The 23930-nt window shown below is 49.3% G+C and overlaps 1 protein-coding gene across 1 annotated transcript in view; it reads left to right on the top strand.

The window, feature by feature from the left end:
* Nucleotides 1-7107: 7107 nt before the first annotated feature.
* The window catches only part of LOC308520098 (solute carrier family 22 member 4), a 43359-nt gene continuing 26536 nt past the window's right edge, over nucleotides 7108-23930 (top strand). The window contains exon 1 of the mRNA XM_081092586.1: nucleotides 7108-8094. Within this exon, the coding sequence (XP_080948712.1) occupies nucleotides 7702-8094 (393 nt within the window). The 5' untranslated portion in view covers nucleotides 7108-7701. The remainder of the gene's footprint in view (nucleotides 8095-23930) is intronic.

Raw genomic sequence — 23930 nt, forward strand, 5'->3', positions numbered from 1 at the left:
ACCAACCACTCACCATCCAGTTCCCCAAGTTTGGCATCTTCCCTGCCTTCTTCCCCTCCCTCAGCCCACATCTAGTTGGTCATCATGACCTGTCCTTGCCACCTCCTTAACAGCTCTGGAAGCCATCTGCCAGATGGATCGGCCAGGGCCACCATCAGCCTCTTGGAAGCTGACAAGTCTCCTCCCTGGCGTCTGCTTCCACCCTAGCTTCCTCCTCTGCATTCTCAACTTGGCCACCAGAGGGATCTTTCTAAAAACAGAAATGGCATCAGGTTTTCCTTCTGACTTCCATTGCCTCAGAGTGAAACCTAAAGCCATTTAACAATTAAGGATTTTTGAGGTCAGGGGTGGTTGTACCTCTGCCAACCTTTCCAACCCTCACCCCTGTGCCTTTCCCCACCACTGCTTTCTGGCTCACATGGGCCAGTCTCGGGACTGGATTGGATGGTTCCGGAGCCAGGAGGTGACCTGCACACTCCCCTCCTGCCCCCGCCTCCCACACACACAGTTGGCTCCAGGCCCCCTTGGCTAGAACAAGCAGAAGCAGGAGTTGAATGCATGGATAAGGCTGCCAGGGTCCTGCCTTCCTCAGGCACCTGGGCAGCACCCAGTGAGAGGCAGCACAGCCTGGTCCTCCCAGGTCCTATTTGAGTAGGATGACAGGCAAATGATTCATTGCTTCAGAGCCTCCGGGCTATTTACTCCAGACCCTGCTCCTCCGAGGTGTCCCAACCTCAGCTGCTCTGTTTAATTCTCACTTTCTGCTCCCAGACTTCCGGACACTGAGGCATGGGACGCCTACAGACACCTGCCCAGCACTCACGCATGTGCAGTCTGGAAGTGGGGGAGTTACCACCCAAAGGGGCACACCTGGACCAGTGAGGGAGAGACACCTGCGAATAAATGTTCCTACTTCTGAGCCTTAGACAGACATTTCTGAGACACAGTCTCCTGATTTCCCACAGCTGTAAACAACCCTGAGCTGTACCCATGTACAGTGGGGCCTTGACTTACAAGTTTAATTCGTTCTGAGACCGAGCTCGTTAAGGAGCTCGTTAACTCAAATTACTCTATCAACTCAATGCAAAAAATCATCCGAGAGACAGCTGGTATCTCAAAAAACTTGTTAGCCGGGACACTCGTAAGTCAAGGCCCCACTGTAGTTGCTTTCCTCCTCAGTCCTTTACTCATGTTTTCCTAGAGCTATTCCTAAATAGAAGCTGTTTAGAAGGCACACTTACCAAAAAGGGATCCTAGAATGGGACCATTAACCTTTCCAACAGAGCTAAGGACCCCATTACTGTTGGTAAATGGGATGATAATCATCTCTGGCAGGCAGTTACCAAAACTCTTACCCAGGCTAGATTACACTGTGATGCCAGTGAAACTAAAACATTGCCTTGTGTCAGTGTTTATTAATAGGGGTGATTTTACCCCCCAGGGGACATTTAGCAATGACTGAAAACATTTTTATTTTATTTTAAATATTTTTAATTGATTTCAGAGAGTGGAAGGGAGAGGGAGAGAGAGGGAGATAGAAACATCAATGATGAGAGAGAATCATTGATCAGCAACCAACTATAAACTCAAGGCACACTGTGTAAGACAGGAGGTCTCCATCTCCCAATCTTCTGCAGCCACAGGGCAGATTGCGCTAGAAATCAAGCCCAGGATTTAGCTGATTTAATTGAAAGGGTAGGAGAGACACCAAAAAAGGGTTGCATGCACAGCTTTGATGGCTGTCCTATGACAAAGTCATGGCCCTGATAGGAAATACATAGAACCCTGGAACACAGAATAGGGACATTTGGGTAGATGGTGACAATTCCCCTAAACCTTCAAGGCAGCAGCAGATCTCTCCCCCTTGCCTGGAGTCCCTGCCAAGACTCCTCCTGAGGCAAGTGGCTCCAAAAACCGCTGCTTATCCCCCTTAAGATGCTCTCCTATCGCCCCTCCAGCCGTGGGCAAACTACGGCCCACGGGCCGGATCCGGCCTGTTTGAAATGAATAAAACTAAAAAAAAAAAAAAAGACCGTACCCTTTTATGTAATGATGTTTACTTTGAATTTATATTAGTTCACACAAACACTCCATCCATGCTTTTGTTCCGGCCCTCCGGTCCAGTTTAAGAACCCACTGTGGCCCTCAAGTCAAAAAGTTTGCCCACCCCTGCTCTAGACCAATACCTCCTAGGGTTAGGCCTCAGCACAGCCTAAGTGCAGAGATACAGTTCCTGACCTACCAGGAAATAACACACACATTGAAAAAGTGACAGGTAGGAACAGGGGTGATGTGTGGGTATGTATTAACCTTGGAGCACTCTGGAGAGAATCTCCTCTTTGGCTTGTAGATGGCTACCTTTCTGCAAGCTCCCTGGTGTCTGTTCTTATAAGGACACTAATCCCATCATGAGGGCCCCACTCACAATCTCATCAAAGCCTAATTATTTCCCAAAGGCCCCATCTGAAAATCACTATTACATTGAGGGTTAGGGCTTCAGCATATGAATTTGAGGGGACACAATTCAGTCCATAACAGTGGCCTTTTACCAGAGTAACTATGTCCTGAAGAAAGAGAAAGACCCAGACCTTTCAGGTGCTGTTGGATTCAGGATATGAGTTGGCATTGATGCCAGAGGATGGGAAACACCATCATGTTCTCCCAGTTAGATTGGAGGCTCAGGAAAGCCAGGTGGTAAATGAGCTCTTGTGTAAGCTGGTCTAATAGGTCTAAAAATTCACCTGTAGCCCTGGCTGGTGTGGCTCAGTTGGTTAGAGCATCATCCCGTACACCAAAAGGTGCAGGTTTGATTCCTGGTCAGGGCACATACCCAGGCTGTGGGTTCCATCCTCTGTTGGGGTGCATATGGGAGGCAACTGATTGATGTTTCTCACATCAATGTTTCTCTCTCTCTCTCAAAAAAAAAAAAAAAAAGAAAAAGAAAAAGAAAAAAAGAAAGATTCACACTGTAGCTACTGATCCCTAAGTGAGACAGATATACTTAGCAGCTGGCAAGACCCTAGCATTACCCCCTGTCTCATTAAATAAGGGCCATTATGGTAGGAAGGGCCAAATGGGAGGCTCTAATACCCTCACATTTTTTACCAATTTATTAACTCACAAGTAAAACTATATCCTGGGAGTCCTGGGAGGAATTGTGAAGATTAGCTCCAATATCAAGGATTTTTTCTTCTTGATAATCTTCATGATGGGGAACCAAAACCTGTTTATTTTGCCCTGGCTGGTATGCTCAGTGGTTGGAGCATCTGCCCATCCACCAAGCGTCTCCAGTTGTTTCCCATCAAGGGCATGTACCTGGTTCAATTCCTGCCCAGTCCCCACACCATTGGGGTGTGTGCAGGATTCAACCAATAGATGTGAGAGTCAATCTCCCCCCCCCCCCCACTCTCTAAAAATCAATGGGAAAAATATCTTCGGGTGAAGATAAACAATAGCAAAAAAACCTGTTTGCTTTTATGTGAGATAAATAGCAGTACGTTCTTGCCCCTGGGCCATGTGAATTCTCCTGCTCTCTTTCACAGCATAGTTTTTAGTGACTTTGATTGTCTTTGTAGTCCATAGAACATTGTGATGGTTCACTGTATTGGTGGCATCATGCTAATTTGCCATCAATAATATACTGCATGCCAAAAGTTGGGGATGGGGGTGGCGGGGCAGTAGGAAGATTCAGGGCCTGCTCTACTGGTGAAGTTTTTTCTTACCTTTTTATTCTGGGCTGAGTTAAATGTATGTAAAAGCAGACACACTGGTAAAATGAACCCCTAGAACCACCATCATAGCCAATCTTATTGTATCTATATGCTTGCTCGCTTCTTCCATCTCATATTATTTTGAAGCAAATTGGTTAGGTTACTAGGGATCCAGCAGTCAAGAACATGCCAGGTCCTCCCCTGTAAGGTAAAGACAAGTTGTTGTACCCTGTACCCTCCACCAGTAAGAAGACATAAAGCTTGGTGGTGATATTACGCTGACCCTTTGTTGGGGGTCAGTGAAGCCCAGAGCAAGAGAGCTCTACAGTATGTCCGCGTATAGTGCCAGGTTCTACTCTCTGTTCCATATGCCCCAGCCGAAGGATGGTGCTAGAGGTGTTTGTGGTGACAAGATGCTGGACAGAGTCTCCCGTTAATCCTAAAAAAAAAGAGTTTCAGTACAGACCTCTGAGGTTCCAGAGCAAGGTCATGCCTTGTGCAGCAGAGAGCTTTCTGCCTTTTGAAGAGCGGCTGTGGCAGTGGGACATCAAGGGTCTATGAAACTAGAGATGTCCAGTATGAGTTGGGTATTACCGGATTCTATCCAGTCATAAGATTAAGCAGGCACATCAGCAATCCACCTTATAGCAGAAACAAATGATAGAGTCAGGATCAGGACTGAGCAGGTCCATAGACTCATGTAAGTTAATGAACAGGTGGCTCTAACTCCTGCACCACTTATCGTAGTTATACTAACACTTCTCCTTTAACTTGAAACTACAGTCTTGTGGGATTGTTCTCTATAACGAACTGGTGGGGGAAAAACACTCAGGCCTGCCTCACAGATGCGTTAGTTTGATATTAGCCAAAAAATGGATTGTTACTGCAACACAGCCCCACCTAGGGGTGGCCCTAAAGGACAATGGTTGAGGGAAATCTTCCCAATGGGCCCAGCTGTAAGTAGTTCACTTGGACATTCATTTTTTATGGAGGGCAAAATGGTTCAAGATATGGATCTACATATACTCATAGGCAATGGCAAATAGTTTAGCTGAATAATACTGTTCATCTCTCACACCTGTGCAACCTGGAAAAGTGCAGGGGAGTTGACCAATGGAGCCAGAACTAGGAAACAAATACCTCCTCATTCTAAATAGCTCTTATGCCAAAACCGGTTTGGCTCAGTGGATAAAGCGTCGGCCTGTGGACTGAAAGGTCTCAGGTTCGATTCTGGTCAAGGGCATGTACCTTGGTTGCGGGCACATCCCCAGTGGGGGGTGTGCAGGAGGCAGCTGATCGATGTTTCTCTCTCATGGATGTTTCTAATTCTCTATCCCTCTCCCTTCCTCTCTGTGAAAAAATCAATAAAATATATTTAAAAAAATAAAAAATAAATAGCTCTTATAAGGTCCCAGTGGGATTGAATCCCAGTCACCCACAGCAAGGAGAATTGGGACAAGGCTAAGGCAAGTGAAATGAGTGAGGCATTGCCTCAGGTGCAAAATTTAAGGGGGCACAGAGAAATTAAATAATCAAGTTAATGATATTTTAATGTATTTTTTAAAAAAATCAAAATCAGTATAAAATCCATATAAACAAAATATTAAAATCTTAAGTAAAGATAGGATCAGTATTGCTAATTTTTTCCTTTGGCCTCTAGCTCCAATAAGTCTCAGCACTGCACTGTCATGGTTCCTGGCCATGGCCAGTGACCAGCTCAGTTACACAGTCTTGTGCTGGGCTTCCCCCCTTCTCTATTTGCTCTCCCTTAGTCCCTCACTCCTTTCCCCAGGTTACCACTCAAAATAAAACACCTCCACATAAGTTCTTGTCTCAAGCTTTGCTCTTTTACTGTGGGAGGAGGCGAGGACGAAATCTGAGCTGAGTAAGATGGTGACCACATTTCAGTAAGTATTCACTTAATGTCACCGATAGGTTCCTGGAAACGTCAACTTTAAGGAAAACAACGTATAAAGAAACCAATTTTACCATAGGCTAATTGATATAAACAAGAGTTAAGTTCCCATGACATATTTCTGGCCACAAAAAACATCACCAACTTCTAAATAAAGACCCCAAAACACTTCTAATAGTAAACATTGAAGTAAATGTCAGCTATACATACACTCAAGAAAAATTAACAAAAACAAGTAAGATTATTTTCCAATCTGCTTCTTCCAGTTCAGGGTCAGAGGTGGCCAGAGACTATCCCAGAAGCTCAGGATGCAAGGCCAGAACCCACCCTGGACAAGACACCCTTCCATCGCAGGGACACGGACACACACACACACACACACACACACAAACAACGCACAGTCACTCATACTGGGATGACGGAAACAGGTGAATTAACCTTACATGCACATTTTTGGGATGTGGGAGGAAACCAAAGGACCTGGAGAAAACTCACACAGACATGGGGAGATGTGAAAACATCACGCAGACGAGGCCCAGGCTGAAAATTGACTACTTTTTCCCTCATCAGCATAACAAAATGACATTGAATTCGAGGGTGTGATATATATATATTTCAAAGAAGAACACCTTTACACGTGAAGGGAAGGGCTATTAATAACTTCGCTGGATTACTAGGCATAAATCAGCGCTGTCCTGGCACATCAGGACATACGGTCTTATTCCAACAAGGAAACTGAGGTGTCAAAGAGGTGGGCAGCCAGGCTAAGAGGAGGGGTAAGACTGGAGGCTCCAAAACATGAGGCAGAAATGTCCCTCAGCCTGGTAAGCAGGGGCTGGAGAAGCAAACACACTTGTACAAAATCTCCACTTTGACAGGTCCTTCAGCCTGTCATCTTCCGGCCTGGTGAAGCCCAGGACTCTGACAGCAGCCCCAGGCTAGCAGAGGGGCCTGAGGCCTGGACCCTGAGCAGACTGTTGTCCCAGCTCTGGTTCCCCGTTAGATCTAGGGGAACTGGATCTCCTCCTCCTCCCTTCCTCCCTCCCAGTTCCTGGACTGGGGGCGGTCCCTTCTGCCAACGGGAGGCCTTCCAGCCCAGATGGCTCTGGCAGCCACCCCATAAAGAGCCCTGCGGGGTGTGGAGGGAGGGACGGGATCCAAATGAGAATCCAAGAGCGGTGACAGCAGCGTCTCCATGAAGGGCCCTCACCTGGGCCAGGCTTCCTGTTGAATCCTCTAGGGCCCACGCAGGACCCTGGCACGACCCCTGCCCCCCACCGCCCTTCGTCCCAGCCTATCTCTGACGCAGAGTGACCTTGCCCGTCCCTTCCGGGCCCTGGGCCTGTTTCCCTTTTTCAAGGTGAGGCTCCTGGCTTTCCTAGAGCGCCCGCCCCTCCGGATGCCGCCGCCGGGGACCGAATCCAGCCCTCCCGGGACGGCTGGCGAGTGCGCGCCCCGTCAGCAGGCGCCGGCCGCGGGCGCGGCGTGCGTGCCCAAGGAGAGTGCGCGCTGTCGCCGCGCCGCACGCGTTTCCCGGCGCACCGACCCCCCGGACTGGCGTCCGCGTGCGGCCAGCGGAGCTCAGACTCGGGATTGGAAGGGACCGCCCCGGGCGAGGGGCAGACGCCGACCGGGAGGGCAGAGAGCCGACCTCTCCAAGACTTTGCTCTCCAGCCGCGGCCCCTCCCTGTCGCCCGCTCTCTCCCGAGGGCCCAGCTCCGAGGCCGGGTAGGTTGCTCCGCACTGCGGGGTGGCCGGCGTTCGGAGCGGGGACTCGAGGCGGAGCCGGCCCGGAAGCCCCACCCCAGCGGGCCCGGCCGCCAGGCCCTCCCCAGCCCCAGCCCCAGGCGGGATGGGGGTGTGGTCCCGAGTTCCTCCGGAGGCTTCCAGCTTGGCGTCCAGATCCTGCAGCAGGTTTCCCGGGAACCGGCCCCGGTCGCGCGTCCCACTTTCCGCAGCCGGCCGCCCCCAGAACGTGCCGACACCCCCGGGGAACGCCCTCGGCCGCGCGGCGCCCTCCGGAGAGCGCTCCTGTCGTCACCGCGCGCTGCAAGCGGCCGAGCCGCGGCGGGGAGCATGCGGGACTACGACGAGGTGACCTCCTTCCTGGGCGAGTGGGGGCTCTTCCAGCGCCTCATCTTCTTCCTGCTCAGCGCCAGCATCATCCCCAACGGCTTCAACGGCATGTCCATCGTGTTCCTGGCAGGGACCCCCGAGCACCGCTGCCGGGTGCCCGACTCCGCGAACCTGAGCAGCGCCTGGCGCAACCACAGTGCCCCGCTCCGGCTGCAGGACGGCCGCCAGGTGCCCCACAACTGCCGGCGCTACCGGCTCGCCGCGATCGCCAACTTCTCGGCGCTCGGGCTGGAGCCGGGGCGCGACGTGGACCTGGAGCAGCTGGAGCAGGAGGACTGCCTGGATGGCTGGGAGTTCAGCCAGGACGTCTACCTGTCCACCATCGTGACCGAGGTGGGTGTGTGAGCAACCCTCTATCCGTGGCAGTCCCCTTCGAGGCTCCCCCCCGCTGGCTGTCCCACCACTGGGTTATGCTTCCAACATAGGAGTGCAGCCGAAGAGCACCGAACTCAGGTTTAGCTCATTCTTGATCTTTTGGTCCCGGATGGAGGGGATGGAGCAGGGAGTGTTCTGGCCAACTGTCTTCTCCTTTTAGAGTTGCACAACAGTTGAAGTTGTTTCTCAAGAGCCTAGATGCTGCCCTAGAGAGGCTCAGCCCCAGGCTCCCCAGATGTACAGGCTGAGTCAAGTTCTGTACAGGCAGGAGGGGTGTGTAGGGGACACTGCTGAGCTCAAGTGCAGACACAAATGGGCAGGACTGCCTGCTGGTGGCCACAGACTTCTGGAAGCATCCGGGACCTACTGCTCTCACGTGCCTACGGTGAAGCTTGGGCTCCAGTTTCTGCGGAAAGGAGCAGAGGTCCTCCTGATGCCTGCTGGGTGCAGGGATCAGAGGAGCCAATGACCATGGCCCCAAGGCACTTAAGAAGAGACAGACACACCGAGACCCCTCTGAGCATAGGGCCCAGTGGTGGATGGGGGCTCCAGCTTATGCCATTAGCCCCTTAGCATCCTAAGTGATTTGGTGACAGGTTTTCCGAATTTCAGAAGTCGGGATACACACAGCTTCACCCCCTGCATTTCCTGCTTTGCCCCGGGTAATGGCCAGGAGATGCTGGGTCAGGGCATGCGTCCTTCCGAGAAGGGTATCCTCACAGACTGGTTTCCTGCTATTGGTTGGGCAGGTCCGACTCCCCAGCTTCTGGACCCTCCTCTGCTCTGTGTTCCTCCCAAGAAAAACTTGAGGGTGGCCTCTGCTCTCCCCTTCCTTCAGCACAATGGGCAGTAGGACAACCATCAGACACCACGGCTGGCTTTGAGCTGGGCACTAGGCTGCAGGCATCTCAGAGGTCAGATGCCCATGAGGCATACTGGCCATGTTACAAAGAGGGCTAACATCAATGGAGTTCTGGAGCCTGAATTCAAATCCTGACTGGCTTGCTCTGTGACCTGGGGCAGATACATTACCCTCTCTGTGGAGATAACAGGGTGAGGAAATACTCCAAGGACGGGGGATAAGATTTGAGCAAAGTCTGGAAATATGAGCAGGACTTATCTAGGCAAAGAACGTGGCAGATCCTGGGATGGAATTCTATAGATCAGGGTGCCTGGAGCTCAGGATGGCAGGTGAGGCTAGAAACGCCCACAGAGGCCAGTTCCCAGTGGGCCTGGTGGGATCACAGAGGAATCGACTTTATTCCAAGAACAGTGAGGGTTCTAAGCAAGGCGTAACATGGGCAGATTTGTGTTTTTAGAAAGAGCTCACTCTAGCTGCTATAAAAAGCAAGAAGATTCGTGAGGAAGCTGTGGGAGTTGCTTTGGCAGAGACCGGTGGCCAGCCAGGAGTGGTGGCTGCAACATCTACAGGACCCACGGAAAGTGGGCTCAGCCTATGGGCCACCTCAGATTCCCACTGGCATTGGTGCCATGCCTACCTTAGACCCTAAGGCGGCCATACTTCTTGGATCCCCTAACAGGGCCTCCTAGTGCTTGCCCATGCCCTGCCTACAGCCTGGCCCAGGGGCACCTAAGCCTGGAGGCCAGTTCATCCCACCTCAGTTCCTGGAAGCGTCGTCAGCAGCTAAGCTGCAGCTGGCCGAGCTGGCTGCTGTCTCCTCCCTGGCAGCTGTGTTGATCAGTCTCCTTTCCCTTCCTTGCTGGTTTTGTTCCCCTCAGGTGTCAGGGGTGGGTAGCTGCTGGCCTCCAAGTACATAGCTACCCTTTGTGCCCTGCTTACAGAGAGGGGGCCTGTGGGATGCTCTTCATCACACACACACACACACACACACACACACACACACACACACCAGGATTTGGTTTTTCCCCTCCTTGCTTCCTTTTTGGGTGGTGGGAGTCAGGTAAAAGGCAAATGGGCACTGGTGGTTGGGAGGAAGGTGGGAGAAGCCACAGGGTGGCGGCGGCTCTCCCCAGAGAATTGGTGGCACAGGAGGAGTCTGGAGTCTGGAGTCTGACTGCAGCGTCGGTCTGACCCCACCGCTAACCACCTGGCTAACTTCAGCATGTTACATTCACTGCTCAAAGCCTCTTTTTCCTTATCTACAAAAGGGATACAGGTGTATGAAAAGGTGCTCAACCTCACTAATTGTTAGGGAAATACAGATGCAAATCAAAACCACAATGAGATATCATCTCACACCCACTAGGATGACTGTTATTTAAAACACACACACACACACAAAGGAAAATAAGTGTTGGCAAGGATGTGGAGAAATTGGAGTCCTTGTGCACTGTAGTGGGAATGTAAAATGGTGCAGGCACTATGAAAAACGGTATAGCAGTTCTTCAAAAAATTAAAAATAGAATTACCATATGATCCAACAAGACCACTTCTTGGTATATATACAAAATAATTGAAAGCAGAGTCTTAAAGAGATATCTGTACACCCATGTTCATAGCAGAATTATTCACAATAGCCAAAAATGGAAGTAACTCAAGTGTCCATCAGCGGATGAATGGGTAAATGAAATGTGGTATATACGTGCATCTGTCTTTGTGTGTATGTGTATATACGGTAGTTTCCTTCCTCAGGGGCTGTTTGTGAAGTCCGATTTATTCGTCCTGTGCAGTAACTAAGAATCACTTTTTATTAAACTTTATTTTGAAGTAATTTTTGATTTAGAGAAAAGTTGTGAAAATAGCACAGAGAATTCCCATATACCCTTCACCCAGGTTTCCCTAATGGTCACAAGTTATATAACCGTAATTTACTTATTAAAACCAGGAAATTAACATTGGTTACAATGTTATTAACTAAATTTCAGACCTTGTTCTAATTTCACCAGTTTTTCCACTCGTGTCCTTTTTCTGTGTTAGGGTCCGATCCAGGATTTGACATTGTGTTTGGTTGTCATGTCTTCTTAGCCTCCTCCCATCTGTGATAGTTGCTCATTCTTTCCTTATCTTGATCTTGACACTTGTTATGAGTCTCCTTGCTTTGGGATTTGTGTAATTTGTCTCACGCTGAAATTGAGTTTGTGAGTTTTTGACAAGAATACCATAGAAGTGATGTGTCCGCGGGCATCATACCAGCAGGTACATAGCATCGATATGGCTTATTACTGGCGATGTTAACCTTGATCACTTGTTTAAGTTGGTGTCTGCTTGGTTTCTTCATTGTAAAGCCACTGTTTTTTCCCCTTTATCATTAATGAATATCTTGGGGGGAGATACTTTGAGGCTATACAAATATCCTGTTTCTCCAACTATAACAACTATTTCTGTGGCATTTGCCTAGTGGTGATTTTTGCATCGTCTACATTCTTTCCAATTTATCAATTGGAATTCTGCAAAGAAGAGCTTCTTCTTCACTCCCATTTATTTATTTATACAATTATTACTTTATATCAGTACAGACTCACACATGCTCATTTTGTTTCATGAGTTATAATCTAATACTATCCTCATTTATTCTGTTGCTTCAGCTGTGCCAGTATGAACCAAATGATTTTTCACTTTAAGGATAACGAATGTCAGAGTCAGGGCAGGGCCCTTCGTCTGTCTCTGGAGTCGGGGCTGGAGAAGCCTGTGCTTGGCCCAGGGAGGAGGAGTGCCAGCCACCGCAGAACAGGAGCAGGAGCAGGAACGAGTGGAATCTGCCCCAGCAGGTTGAGACTGACACTTCTGTTGGGGAAGGAAGGGACCCCAAACATCCCAGAGCGGCTGATGATGGATGCTTCTCACTGAGACCTACTGCCGTGGGGGGACCGGCCTCCCTGGGCATGGCCCTCTCTGTAGCCCTTCAGTGTGACGGGCTCCACAGAGCAGAGGCCCTGTGTGTGAGGAAGCTCAGGAGCCTCCAGCCCTGAGGCTGAAGGAGCAGGGAGGGCAGCCCATTCCCTGCTCTCCAGGGGGCCTCGATTCATCTGAAGGGCCTCAGGCTGAGCAGTAGGGGTGAGCCTAGCTTCTGGCCAGGGTCTAAGCATGGGCTGGCCTCTGCCTCACACACGTCCTCGTTTCCCATGGAACATCAGGTAGTCTTGACCTCATTCAGTCCATGGGCTTGGAAAACTGTGCAGTCACCTCTGAGTCAGGTACCACTTCCAGGCCGTGTGCTCCACAGGCCCTGAGAGAACCTGCTTTTGGTAAGGACCGGCCTTCTTCTTCTTTGTTTAGAGAGAGAGGAAAGGAGCGAGAGAGAAACATCGCTGTGAGAGAGACACATTGATTGGTTGCCTCCCATATGTACCCAACAGGGGATTGAACCCTTAACCTAGATATGTGCCCTGACTGGGAATTGAACCCACAACTGTTTTGGTGTATGGGATGACTCTGCACCCTACTGAGCCACTGCCCGGGGCAGGACCAGCCCTCTGTGGCCAGCCACCAATGGCCTGAGGTGGGGTTGCTTCCTCACCAGACAAACTTTTAGCCTTTCTAGCAGTTGGGTGCTTCCTCTAGAAACCCGTGGGTGGAACTGCTGGCAGTCATGCCTTTAAGCATGAAAGAATCTCCAGCAAAGGGCCTGGACCTTCGGAGGCACTAGCCTTGTGCATCTTTCCTGGGACCCGGGGTCAGGGCATGGATGGACAGAACAGGACACGCTGATTTCCCCCACACAGTTCAAAGTTATGAGGTTGAAACACAGTGGCCTCATCTCTGCTAAGATAACACTTATGGGAGGCATTGGGAGCAGCAAAGAAGGGAACAGTTAGACAGACTGAGCCTGGCATCTATCTGATCTCTATGTGGGAGTGAGTGCATATGGCAACACGCAGGCATGTGCCTCTCCTGGGGCCTGGCTGGGCCTGGCTGGGCTCTGGCGAAGTTGCAGAGTTTGAGCAGTAGGCAGGTTTAGGCTGTTTTCTTTCCATCAAGCCTGTCGGCTGCCTTGGCATACTGCTGGCCAGTATGGGGACTGACAGCTTGGTTCTCAGGATAGCCTGAATATAACCAAGTTCACACTCAGACCTGCCCTTTGGTACATTCCAAAGGCGGTAAGGTGTGGGGACCTCTGCCTCTAGCCAACACCAGCTGGAAAGACTTTTATTTCCAGTCAGTGCTTCAGAAAGGTCTTGCCAGAGAACAAATAAAAGAGATTCAGGGGTATTTCCCTACCTCTGGCCTGAATGTGCTTCCCTGTTTGTTTATAACTGTCTCACCCTAAACAGTTTGCCTGTGGCCTCTCAGCTGTGTTCCTCCAGACAATGGCACCAGGATCTCAGAGCGTGCCTTTGTCCAGAAACTGCCTCATCTACACCTCCTGCCAACTTTCTGGATAAACAGACTTTGTCCATCCCTCCTGGTGGGCAGCAGAACTCTCACACAGAGTCCAAGAGGTTGGTTGTCAAAAAACAAGGCTTTGGCAGGGCTGATCAGAGGAGCTGCAAATGCCTTGGGCATCTGCAAGGACTATAATTTGTCCCTTGTGATAGGCCAAGTCAATTTATATTCAAGGCTAGTACAGGCCTGCCTTGTTATCGGAAACCTTGGTGTAGTTTTAAGCAAGGATACCATTTGGAGCAGAGATGGTACAGAGAGAATGGAGGCTCTGGGGAGAAGCAGGATTGACTCACATGCCCTAGCAACTGGCATAGACAGCCCAAGTCTAGTGGTTCCTGCTCTGTGTTTGCCGGAGTGTAGGGAAGGTCCACAGTGGTACAGACCCCATGCCATTTGCTCACATTCCCAGAGTGGAGCCTGGTAGAGCTGTGATGGATTCCATGCCAGGATGCAAGAGGAGGGCCAGGCCCCTGAGTACCCCTTCTCCTCCCCTCAGGTTCTCCAATCCCATCCCCACCATCCCACTCAAACTCCCTGGGTCTTTCATTGGGGTGAGCCTCTGATGACCACAGAACTCTTCACTGAGGCCTCTCCACCTGTGGTTGATTTTTCTTTACCTCTAATATGAAGGGGGAAAAAGATACTGAGAACATTTTAAGGTTTAGCCCACCTCAACTTCCTGGACTCCAAGTCGCAGAGGTTTAATTTCTTTGAATGCAGCCAGGAGATTGGGGGATTCCCCTCTTCCAATCAGCTCCTACTGATATGGTGGCAGCTCTACCACAGGTTACATAAGCCAAGACTATTGGGACTCTTGTCCCAGCTTGTTTGTAGGGTGGAAGCAAGCCGAAAAGACAGAGGCTATCACCCCCACCCAGAGTCCCACTCATAAAGTAGTGGTGTCACTCTGAGGGCTGCTTTCTCTGCCCTCAGCTCTGGAGCTGGAGCTCAGAGGCCTTCACCCTCTGAAAGGTAGTCCCATTGGAACAGAGAGCTCTGAAGCTGTCCCTACAGAAAATAACTTCATTTGAAAGTGTGCAGGAGTTGAAGACGAGGAGTGATGTTGAAAACAAAGTAGACTGTGGTGATAAAGAAGAGGAGGATGGCAGCTCCATTAGAGCAACAAGCTAACCCACAGGTCAGCTAGTTAGTTTACCAGTGGCAACCAGAAAAAGAAACCGCTCAGAACATCCCTCCTAGAGTCAGAACAAACCTCAAACACTACTCCTGCAAAGGGATTTGAATTAATCGAACTAGACTGTGGGATAATTTATGTGCTAAGGGATTATTAAAAACAATAACACGATCAGCTGGGTCTGTTATCAGCAGAGGCAGACAGTGTAATAGAAAAATCAGGGAAAGAGACAGTCAAAAGAGCACTGCTAAAGCCATTGTCATCCCAGGGTGACTGTGCACGGGCCCAACACTGTGCCCTCTGAAGAGCAACATCAGAGGCTTCACACTGAAAGGGAACCAGACATCACTTAGAGTCCAGCCAAGTTACTAAATAAGTCAACAGGCAAATAAAGACAAGCCTCCCTAGGGTGTGGGTGGGGTTCAATGCTCAGAGTTTCCATAATATATTTCCTAACATGTCCAATTTTAAACAAAAGAAAATTAGAAGACATGCAAAGAAACAGGAAAACATGACTGACACATAGCAGAAAAAGCAGGCAACAGAAACGGAATAAAAGGGCCCAGATATATTAATAAAGACTTCAAAGCAGCGTACTTAAAAAAAGTAAAAGAAGGTATGATGACAATGTCTCATCAAATGTAGAATACTAATTAAGACAAAATTAAATTTATATATAAAAATTAAGTGGAAGTTCTGGAGTTGAAATATATAGTAACTGAAGTTAAAATTCAGTAGAGAGCTTTAATTGTCATATAAACAGGCAGAAGAAAGAATCAGCAAACTTGAAGGTAGAACAATAGTAAATTTGCAATCCAAAAAAAAAAGAGAGAGAGAAAAAGGAATGAAGAAAAAATGAACAGAGTCATAGAGAAAAGTGGAACACCGTTAAGCACACCAACATATGCATAACGGGAATACTAGAAAGAAAGAAGAGAAAAACAGAAAAAAATCTAGTCAAAGAAATAATGGCTGAAACTTCCCAAATTTTATGAGAAACATTAATCTACACAGGTCAGAGTTCAGCAAAGTCCAAGTAGAAAAAACAAAAAAGTTCCACACACAGACATATCATGGTAAACTGCTGAACATCAAACACAAATGGAAAAATTTTAAAGCAGCAAGAAAAATATGACTTCATATACAAGGGGACTCCAATAATATTTACGTTTGACTTATCAAAAACAATGGAGGCCAAAAGGCAGTGGGATTACATATTCACAGTGCTGAATATGTCAACCAAGAATCTTATCTCTAGCAACACCTCTTTTGAAAATGAAATAAAGAGCCCTGGCCAGTTTGGCTTAGTGGCTAGAGCATTGGCCTGCGGACTGAAGGGTCCTAGTTTGATTCCAGTCAAAGGTATATGCCTAGGTTGTGGGCTCAATCCCCAGTGGAGAGCATGCAGGAGACAGCCAATCAATGATTCTCTCTCATCATTGATGTTTCTATCTCTCTTCCCCTCTTCCTTCCTCTCTGAAATTAATACAAATATTTTTTAAAAAGAAAATGCAATAAAGATATTCCCAGGTACACAAAAACTGAGATAATCTTTTGCTAACAGTACTTCCTTACAATAAATATTAGAAGAAGTTCTCCAGGAATACATTTTTTTTTTAAATGCAAAACATGCTCTGAAAACTACAAAGCATGTTTGAAAGAAAGTCAAGACCTAAATAAGTGGAATGACGTCTCATGTTCTTATGATAGGCCAATATGAAGCAGAAGACTTAATGTTGTTAAGATGGCAACACTCCAAGTTGATCTACAGATTCAACACAAAAGATGCTCAATATTGTTAGTCATTAGGGAAATGCAAATCAGAACCACAAGGAGATACCTCTTAACACCATTGGAATAGTTATAATTAAGAAGACATACAGTAACAAATGTTGGTAGGAATAGGGAGACTGTGGAGATAGAGCAGAATAATGCTGCTGTGTACACAAAAGTTCATAGCAGCATTATTCATAGTAGCCAAAAATAGAAACAACCCAAATGTCTATCAACCTATGAATGGTTAAATAAAATATGGTATATCCATACAATGGTATATTATTCAACCATAAAAAAGGATAAAGCACTAACACATGCTACAACATGGGTGAATCTTGAAAACATGCTTAGTGGGGGGGAAAAAATCAGTCATTAAGGGCCACATATTGTATTATTCCATTTACATTAAATATCCAAAATAGGAAAATCCATAGAGACAGATAGTATATTAATAGTTGCCAGGTCCTGGGGGAAGAGAATGGGAATTGACTGCTAATGGGCATAGGGTTTCTTTCAGGAGTGGTAAAAACATTTTAAAATTAGATAGTGCTGATGGTTGCACAACTCTGTGAATAATATACTAAAACCACTGAACTGTACACATTAAAAGAGTGAATTTTATGGCGTGTAAATTATATCTCAATATAGCTGTTATAAACAAAAATAATTAACTATCCAGCTTCTTTTTCCCCAATAGTCAAGAAATTTTCAGCTTTAAATAGCAACTAAGTTATAAGGAAGAAATTGGGGGGATGTATATTCTATTATTAACTAATTACTACTTCCTATTTTCTCCGGAATGAAAAATAACTATAAGAGATGTGACCGAAATATATTTTTCACTCTTAAGTGGATTAATGTCAGATTTTCATGTATACTCATCTCTAAGATTAAAGTCCATTTATAAAGGGATTTTATGCCCTATGGTAAAAGCCTTTTGGTCACTGAATACAAAGTTCTTGTTTCTGAGAATCTCTTTTGCTTAGTCAGGTTTAAGTGTAACCTGCTTTGCTTATTCATTCATGCTGTTTGTTCTAAGTCATGGTTTTGCTTAGGACAAAGGTGTGAGGTTAGCAGAAAGGGAACTGCCATTTAGGAAGGCCTGTAATATGTCAGACACTCTACTTACATTTCTTGTCAAATGCTCACAGTATCCCTAGGAAGGAGTATTACAGCTCTTCTTTGACAATGAAAAAGCAGGCTGATAGGTGTGCATGAGTAGCCCAAAGCCACCTAGCCATAAGTGACAGAACTCAAGAGAGCCTGTGCACTCTGCTCAACGTCAGGCTGCCTTCCAGAGTTCTCATTTCTCTGCAGTTCTTTATGGTCCTTTACGCCTTTGATAAATGCGAAAACTTTGGCTACTTGGAGAGTTCAAGGTTGAGGATGATTTTCAAAGGACAAAGTGTGACACCACACATTTTCCAAACTCGTTTTCCATTACTCCTAATTGTTCAGTGTTTGTTCATCAGCAGTTTGTTAAGCATCCATCACGTGCCTAGCCTTGTGCAAGCATTCGTTATCTCAAATAATTATATGAATAGGCTCAGGTTTTAGAACTCTGTCCATCTGGAGGAGATAGAGGAAAGGGGGGGAGGGGCTCTTCTCTAGCCAGAGAGCAAGGGCACAGTGGCCCAGGACAGCTGGGCTAATGCACGCACATGATCTGTCCTATAAAGTATGCTTGACCTTGAGCTTTGTGGAGGCAGAAACCATGTCTGTTTTGTACCCCACACAGAGCCTGGCCAAGAGCAGGTGTTCAATGACGGTTGGATAAATGATTAAGCAATTTCCTTTACCAATCCACTAGAACGTGGGCTGGTCACTTCAATGCTCTGTGCCTTCATTTCCTCATTTGTAAATGGGGATAAAGAGACTACCCATTTCACACGGCAGCTTTGAGATCCATGAGACAATACAATGCACACAGTTAGCACTCAATACACTGTAGTTGTCATTCCTGTTATTACTGCTGGGAGGGATGAAAGGCACATTCTTCTATGGCAAGAGTGACCTCCTGTCCCCTTTTACCTGGTGACCTGGGTTTTTATTTCTTAAAGCAGAACCGAAGGCCAGCTGGTCCAGCTACATGGAACTCACTCTGCTTTGTTGGGGAAACCTTGGTCTGAGCCCCTGAGGATGAGACGGACATAGTAACGCTGGGAGGACACATCCAGTGCCCCTACTCTGCACATCTTGGGCCAGTTGGTTCCCGCATTCCACTCTCTTTCTCTCCAGGGGATGTGTGGGGGTGTGGGGGTTATGTTTCAGAAATGTTAGTGTTTGACCTCAAAGCACAAGTCCAGAGGATTGCCAGCTAGCTACTCACCAGGCCATCCACCTCTGAGCATGTTGTATAGATCTGTGAGAGACCAAGGCACAGGTCTGTCCCATCAAGGAAAAGACTGTCTCCCACTGAGCCTGTCATGTCACTGTTAAGCACAGAGAGTTCCTTGGGGCCCTGGCTAGCGAGGCCCCAAGACACACCCCTCAAGCCCCAAGGGTCTGGGACAGACATGACCTGAACTCCCCAGGAATAGCCCCGTGGAGAAAAGGAGCTCCTCTTCAGACTGACAGCTGATTTACTAGACTGCAGCCCCGTGAGCCCCAGCTGGAACTTTGTCTGCCAATCCTGTGTCCTATTACCAGGCCCTTTGCAGCTTTTCTAAAAGACTCCTTGGATACAGCAACTCCCCAAGAGAAGATCAGCCCTGGAGCCTCCCCGCCCCCTTCCCCGGTAGCACTGAGGTCTGCTGGGTATGAGCAGGCTCTCTAAAGGTAGATGGCATGCCCTACCTGGTTTGGCTCAATGGATAGAGCGTCAGCCTGCGGACTGAAGGGTCTCAGGTTCGATTCCAGCCAAAGTCACGTGCCTGGGTTGCGGGCTCGATCCCCAGTAGGGGGCATGCAGGAGGCAGCCAATCAATGATTCTCATCATTGACATTTCTATCTCTCCCTCTCCCTTCCTCTCTAAAATCAATAAAATATATTTAAAAAATTAAAATTAAAAAATAAATGTAGATAGCAGCCTGCATGGGCCTGAAGCAAGTGGCTGCTGTGCACACACGGCCACCTCCTGTGTAGCATGATATTGATGGGGCTTCTTGAGCCCTTCTTCAAGGAGGGAAGGGGGACCTAGAGCCATGGCTGCATGGCCTCCAATAGGAGAATGATGGAGAGCTGGTCATTGCTCACCCTTCCCAGCACTCCAATTCAGAACCCCTTCCCCTGCTCCATTCCCCAAAGAGATCAAATCGACCCACTACTAAGCCGATTTCCTGGGCATGCAACCTGTGCAGTCACAAAGGGCCCGTGCTTGGTTTTAATGTTCTGATATTGACATCTTGAAATTCTTAATCATTTTTTAACAAGGGGGTTCCTGCATTTGCAGTTTGTGTGGGGCCTGCAAATTAGGTAGCCAGTCCTTCCCACAACCTTTGCTCAGGCGATGCCTAGCTTCACACCTGACAGCCTTCTTCTTTCTTTGATGCCTGTAAATCTTACCTCCCCTCATCTAAGGCAAAGTCCTGACAGAAAAAGTTCAAAAAAAATCACGAAGGAGAGACCACAGTATCTTCAGAAGAGCTTTTCTGCTCCACTGCAGATGGACTGGTGATGATTGATCATGGACACGTTAATACTCCTACCAAGCTGGAGATCTTGGCTCAGTCCAGGCTGAAGGCTGTGGTGGAGGCCTCCTGCCCCTAGTCCTGCTGTCACACTCCTTGCCGAAGTGTATGGGATGGAAGTTCATTTTATCCAGCCTTCGGAATTCATGTTCAAAGCGGGAGATGCATACAAGGTTGTACAGACCTGAGTTGGTCACTCACATGCCCTTTTACTTGCTATGACTTCAGACAAAACCCAGTCTCAGCACCTCAGTTTACTCTTCTGCAAAATGGGTCGCACTCCACATCATAAGGCTTTGAAATCTCAATTGCTTATCTTGCTGTGTGTTGGAACAGATCCAAGCTCTTTTTTGACACTTTGGCCAGTGAGTTTTGGAAGTGGGTGGCCATCAATTCAGGTGCATATCCTGTCTACCTTTTCCCATCCTTTGCCCAGGCCCATGAACCTGGCCATGTAACTTTGGAGGGATTGTGACCTTTCCCATGAAGCCCATTCAGGGACCCGAGGTGAAGCAACCCTACTGTGGGTGTGGTCTCAGGACTTCTCCTGGGATTGTGACTGAGGGTAGAGAGCTGAGTTCCTGGGCCACATTGTGTTTCTTCTGCAGAGCCGTGCTTGGCTGTCCCTCCCGTGGCCAGCTTCATGGGCACCAGGAAAGGCAGCCTCATGAATCTTGCTGTTGTCTTTAGGACAAGGGTGTTCTCAAGGACGTTACCCTCACCATCACAGAGTGACGCCTTTGTGGAAGAAAGTGTCTAGGAGAGACTTCTCTCAGGTCTCGGTACTCAGGCGCTTCTGCAGAACGAGTTTATCACCGTGTGCACTGCGGTCCTGAGCGCTGAGCGGCTGGGATGCTCAGAGCCCGATTTCAGGGCCTCCGGACCCGGGCAGGGCAGCAGGTGGCCAGTCTCCCCTCAGCTTGGGCATTTTGCAGCCCTTCCCCCCCCGTGCTTTCTCTTTGCCCCCGTTCCCTTGGCTTTTTGTGTAACACTTTTCTGGGGGGCGGGGGGGGGGATTGTTCTTACACACACCTCTCTCTGCTGCAGAATGAGGTGACAGAAATACGTGAATTCATTTTTAAATCTATCTTAGGGAAGTTGTGAGCATTAAGAACTGAATTGCTTTGAGACTGTCATGAAGCATCACCACCTGCAAGTGGAGCTGGGGTGGTGGTGGGACGGGAAGCAGGGGCTCTGCTCTGGACCAGCGATTTTCAACCTTTTCCATCCCGCGGCACACACGCTGGTTACTGAAAGTCTGCAGCATACCCAAAAATATATATTTTGTGCCAATCTGACAAAAAAAAAATCAGTATAATTTTGATTCATTCACACTAGATGGCTGTTGTTATGTTGGCTATTGCTATTTTTTCATTCAACAATCTACAGGAAAAGAGGTCAGTGCCCCTGACTAAATAGTCAGGTATTGCATGTTTTAAAGATTCTTGTGGCACTCTGGTGTGCTGTGGCACACTCCTTGAAAATCACTGCTCTAGACCAATCATCCGGCCACACACAACAACCTCCTGACCCACAGCTCCCAAATACTCATTGGCACCTGCTTATCCTATCTAATAAAAGAGAAACATGGTAATTAGCGTACGACCGCTACCCTTCCCATTGGCTAATCAGGGCGATATGCAAATTAACTGCCAGCCAAGATGGCGGCCAGCAGCCAGGCAGCTGGAAGCAAACATGAGGCTTGCTTGCTTCAGTGATGGAGGACTCCAACGTTCCCCGCCTGCCGCTGCCGGCCTCTGAGCTGCAACTCTAAGCAACTATGTTACAAATATAGAAGCTAAACAAAACCCCAGAAACCTGCTTTAGTCGCCGGGTTTCAGCCAGCAGGATTGCAACATTGTTTCAAATACAGAAGGTAAACAAAGGCCAGAAACCTGCTTTCAGCAGCGGAGGCCTAAGAGCTGGAGCCAAGCCTTAGAGCTAAAGCTGGCCCAGAATAAAAAAAAAAAAAAAAGGAGCGGTTGGGAGCTTCAGTCACCCACCAGCCTGAAAACAGCCCTCAGCCCCTCATCCAGGCTGGCCAGGCACCCCAGTGGGGACCCCCACCCTGAAGGGTGTGTGACCAGCTGCAAACAGCCATCATCCTTTCACCCAGGATGGCCAGGCACCCCAGTGGGGACCCCCACCCTGATCCAGGACACCCTTCAGGGCAAACCAGCCAGCCCCGACCCATGCACCAGGCCTCTATCCTATATAGTAAAAGGGTAATATGCCTCCCAGCACCAGGATCAGTGAAGCCGCGAGGCCTCCCGGCACCGGGATCAGCATGACGGGGCAACCTCTGTGTGTGACAATCTCCCTATCGGCCCTGCTCTGTTCGTGACAGGGGAAGGTGCCCCAACCCCCTGATCAGCCCTGGTCTGTGCCTGATAGGGGGGAGCTCCCCAACCCCCTGATCGCCCTGCAGCTCTGTGTGTGACAGGCTGCGGTGCCCCAACCCCCTGATCACCCTGCTCTGTGTGTGACAGGGTGCGGCGCCCCAACCCTCCCCCCCCCCCACGGGCCCTGCTCTGTGTGTGACGGGGTAGAGCCATAACCTCCCCATCGTCCCTGCCCTGAGTGTGACAGTGGCGGCACCCCAACCCCCTGATCCGCCCTGCTCTGTGTGTGACTGGGGACGGTGCCCCAACTCCCCTATCGGCCCTACTCTGTGAGTGACAGGGGGGAGCTCCCCAACCCCCTGATGGGCCCTGCTCTGTGTGTGACAGGGTACGGAGCCCCAACCCCCCTGATGGGCCCTGCTCTGTGCGTGACAGGGGGCAGCGCCCCAACCCCCTGTTTGGCCCTGCTCTATGTGTGACAGGGGGTAGCGCCGCACAACCTGCCCATTGACCCTGCCTTGAGTGTGACAGGGGATGGTGCCCCAACCCCCCAATCAGCCCTACCCTGAGCGTGACTGAGGGTGGCATCGCAACCTCCCAATCCGCCCTGCTCTGTGCATAACAGGGGCGGCGTCCCAACTCCCCAAACGGCCCTGCTCTGAGCCCGACCAGGGGCTGCACCTAGGGATTGGGCCTGCCCTCTGCCTCCCGGGAGCAGGCCCAAGCCAGCAGGTTGTTATCTCCCGAGGGGTCCCAGACTGCGAGAGGGCACAGGCCGGGCTGAGGGACTCCCCCCTTCCCCCCGAGTGCACAAATTTTTGTGCACCGGGCCTCTAGTTTTTTAAATAAATGAAAGTTCATTGAACACATGTTGAAATTTGTGCAACCTCCCTTGAGATGTTGCTGGCTTGACTTAAGTCAAGAGCTGGGAGGAACTGGAACGCTGGCTGAAACCCTCATGTTATCGATCAACCAGCAGAGACTTGTTAAGGCTGCAGCAGCCCCGGGGACCTGGGCAATGGGAGGGCCCCACTTCTTGGAAGGCTGGGTGGGAAGGAGGGTGGAGGACTGTAGATGGGAGATAGGCTACATCCCCTCTGGCTCAGTGGGGCCCGATCCAGGCTTCTGGTGTGAATGGGCCGGGGAGCACAGGGATCTCCGGGGGAGTCTCCTCAGCGCATGTAATCACAGACCCCCTGGGACCACTTGCACTTTCAACAAGGCAGAGGAAACTTTATACCTGGACCAAGTGGCCATGCCCCCTGCCCTGCCCCTCAGGAGTTTCTAACACCTTCGCTCTGTGCTCTGACACCTTCCCTCCGTGGTGTAGACATGCCACCTCTGCTTCATGCCACTGTGCAGCTGAGGGTCCCCAGTCGCAGCCGTGGCCTCAGCTCACTCTCACTGTGATGCCAGCAGAGCCAGGGCATCACACTCCCTTTCAGAAGGGAAGGGGGCTCTCAGGGAGGACAGTGACTTGCCCCAGTAAAAGGTAGTCCGGAGCCCACCCCCAGGGCCCTCTGCACAATGGCCAGCCTGCCCTTGGCTGCTGTGCTGCTGTCCCCCGGAGCTGGGCTGGGGCTGGGCCGCTGGGGAGCGGGCTCAC

This window comes from Myotis nattereri (genome assembly GCF_964212035.1).
Source record: "Myotis nattereri genome assembly, chromosome: 5".
NCBI lineage: Eukaryota > Metazoa > Chordata > Mammalia > Chiroptera > Vespertilionidae > Myotis > Myotis nattereri.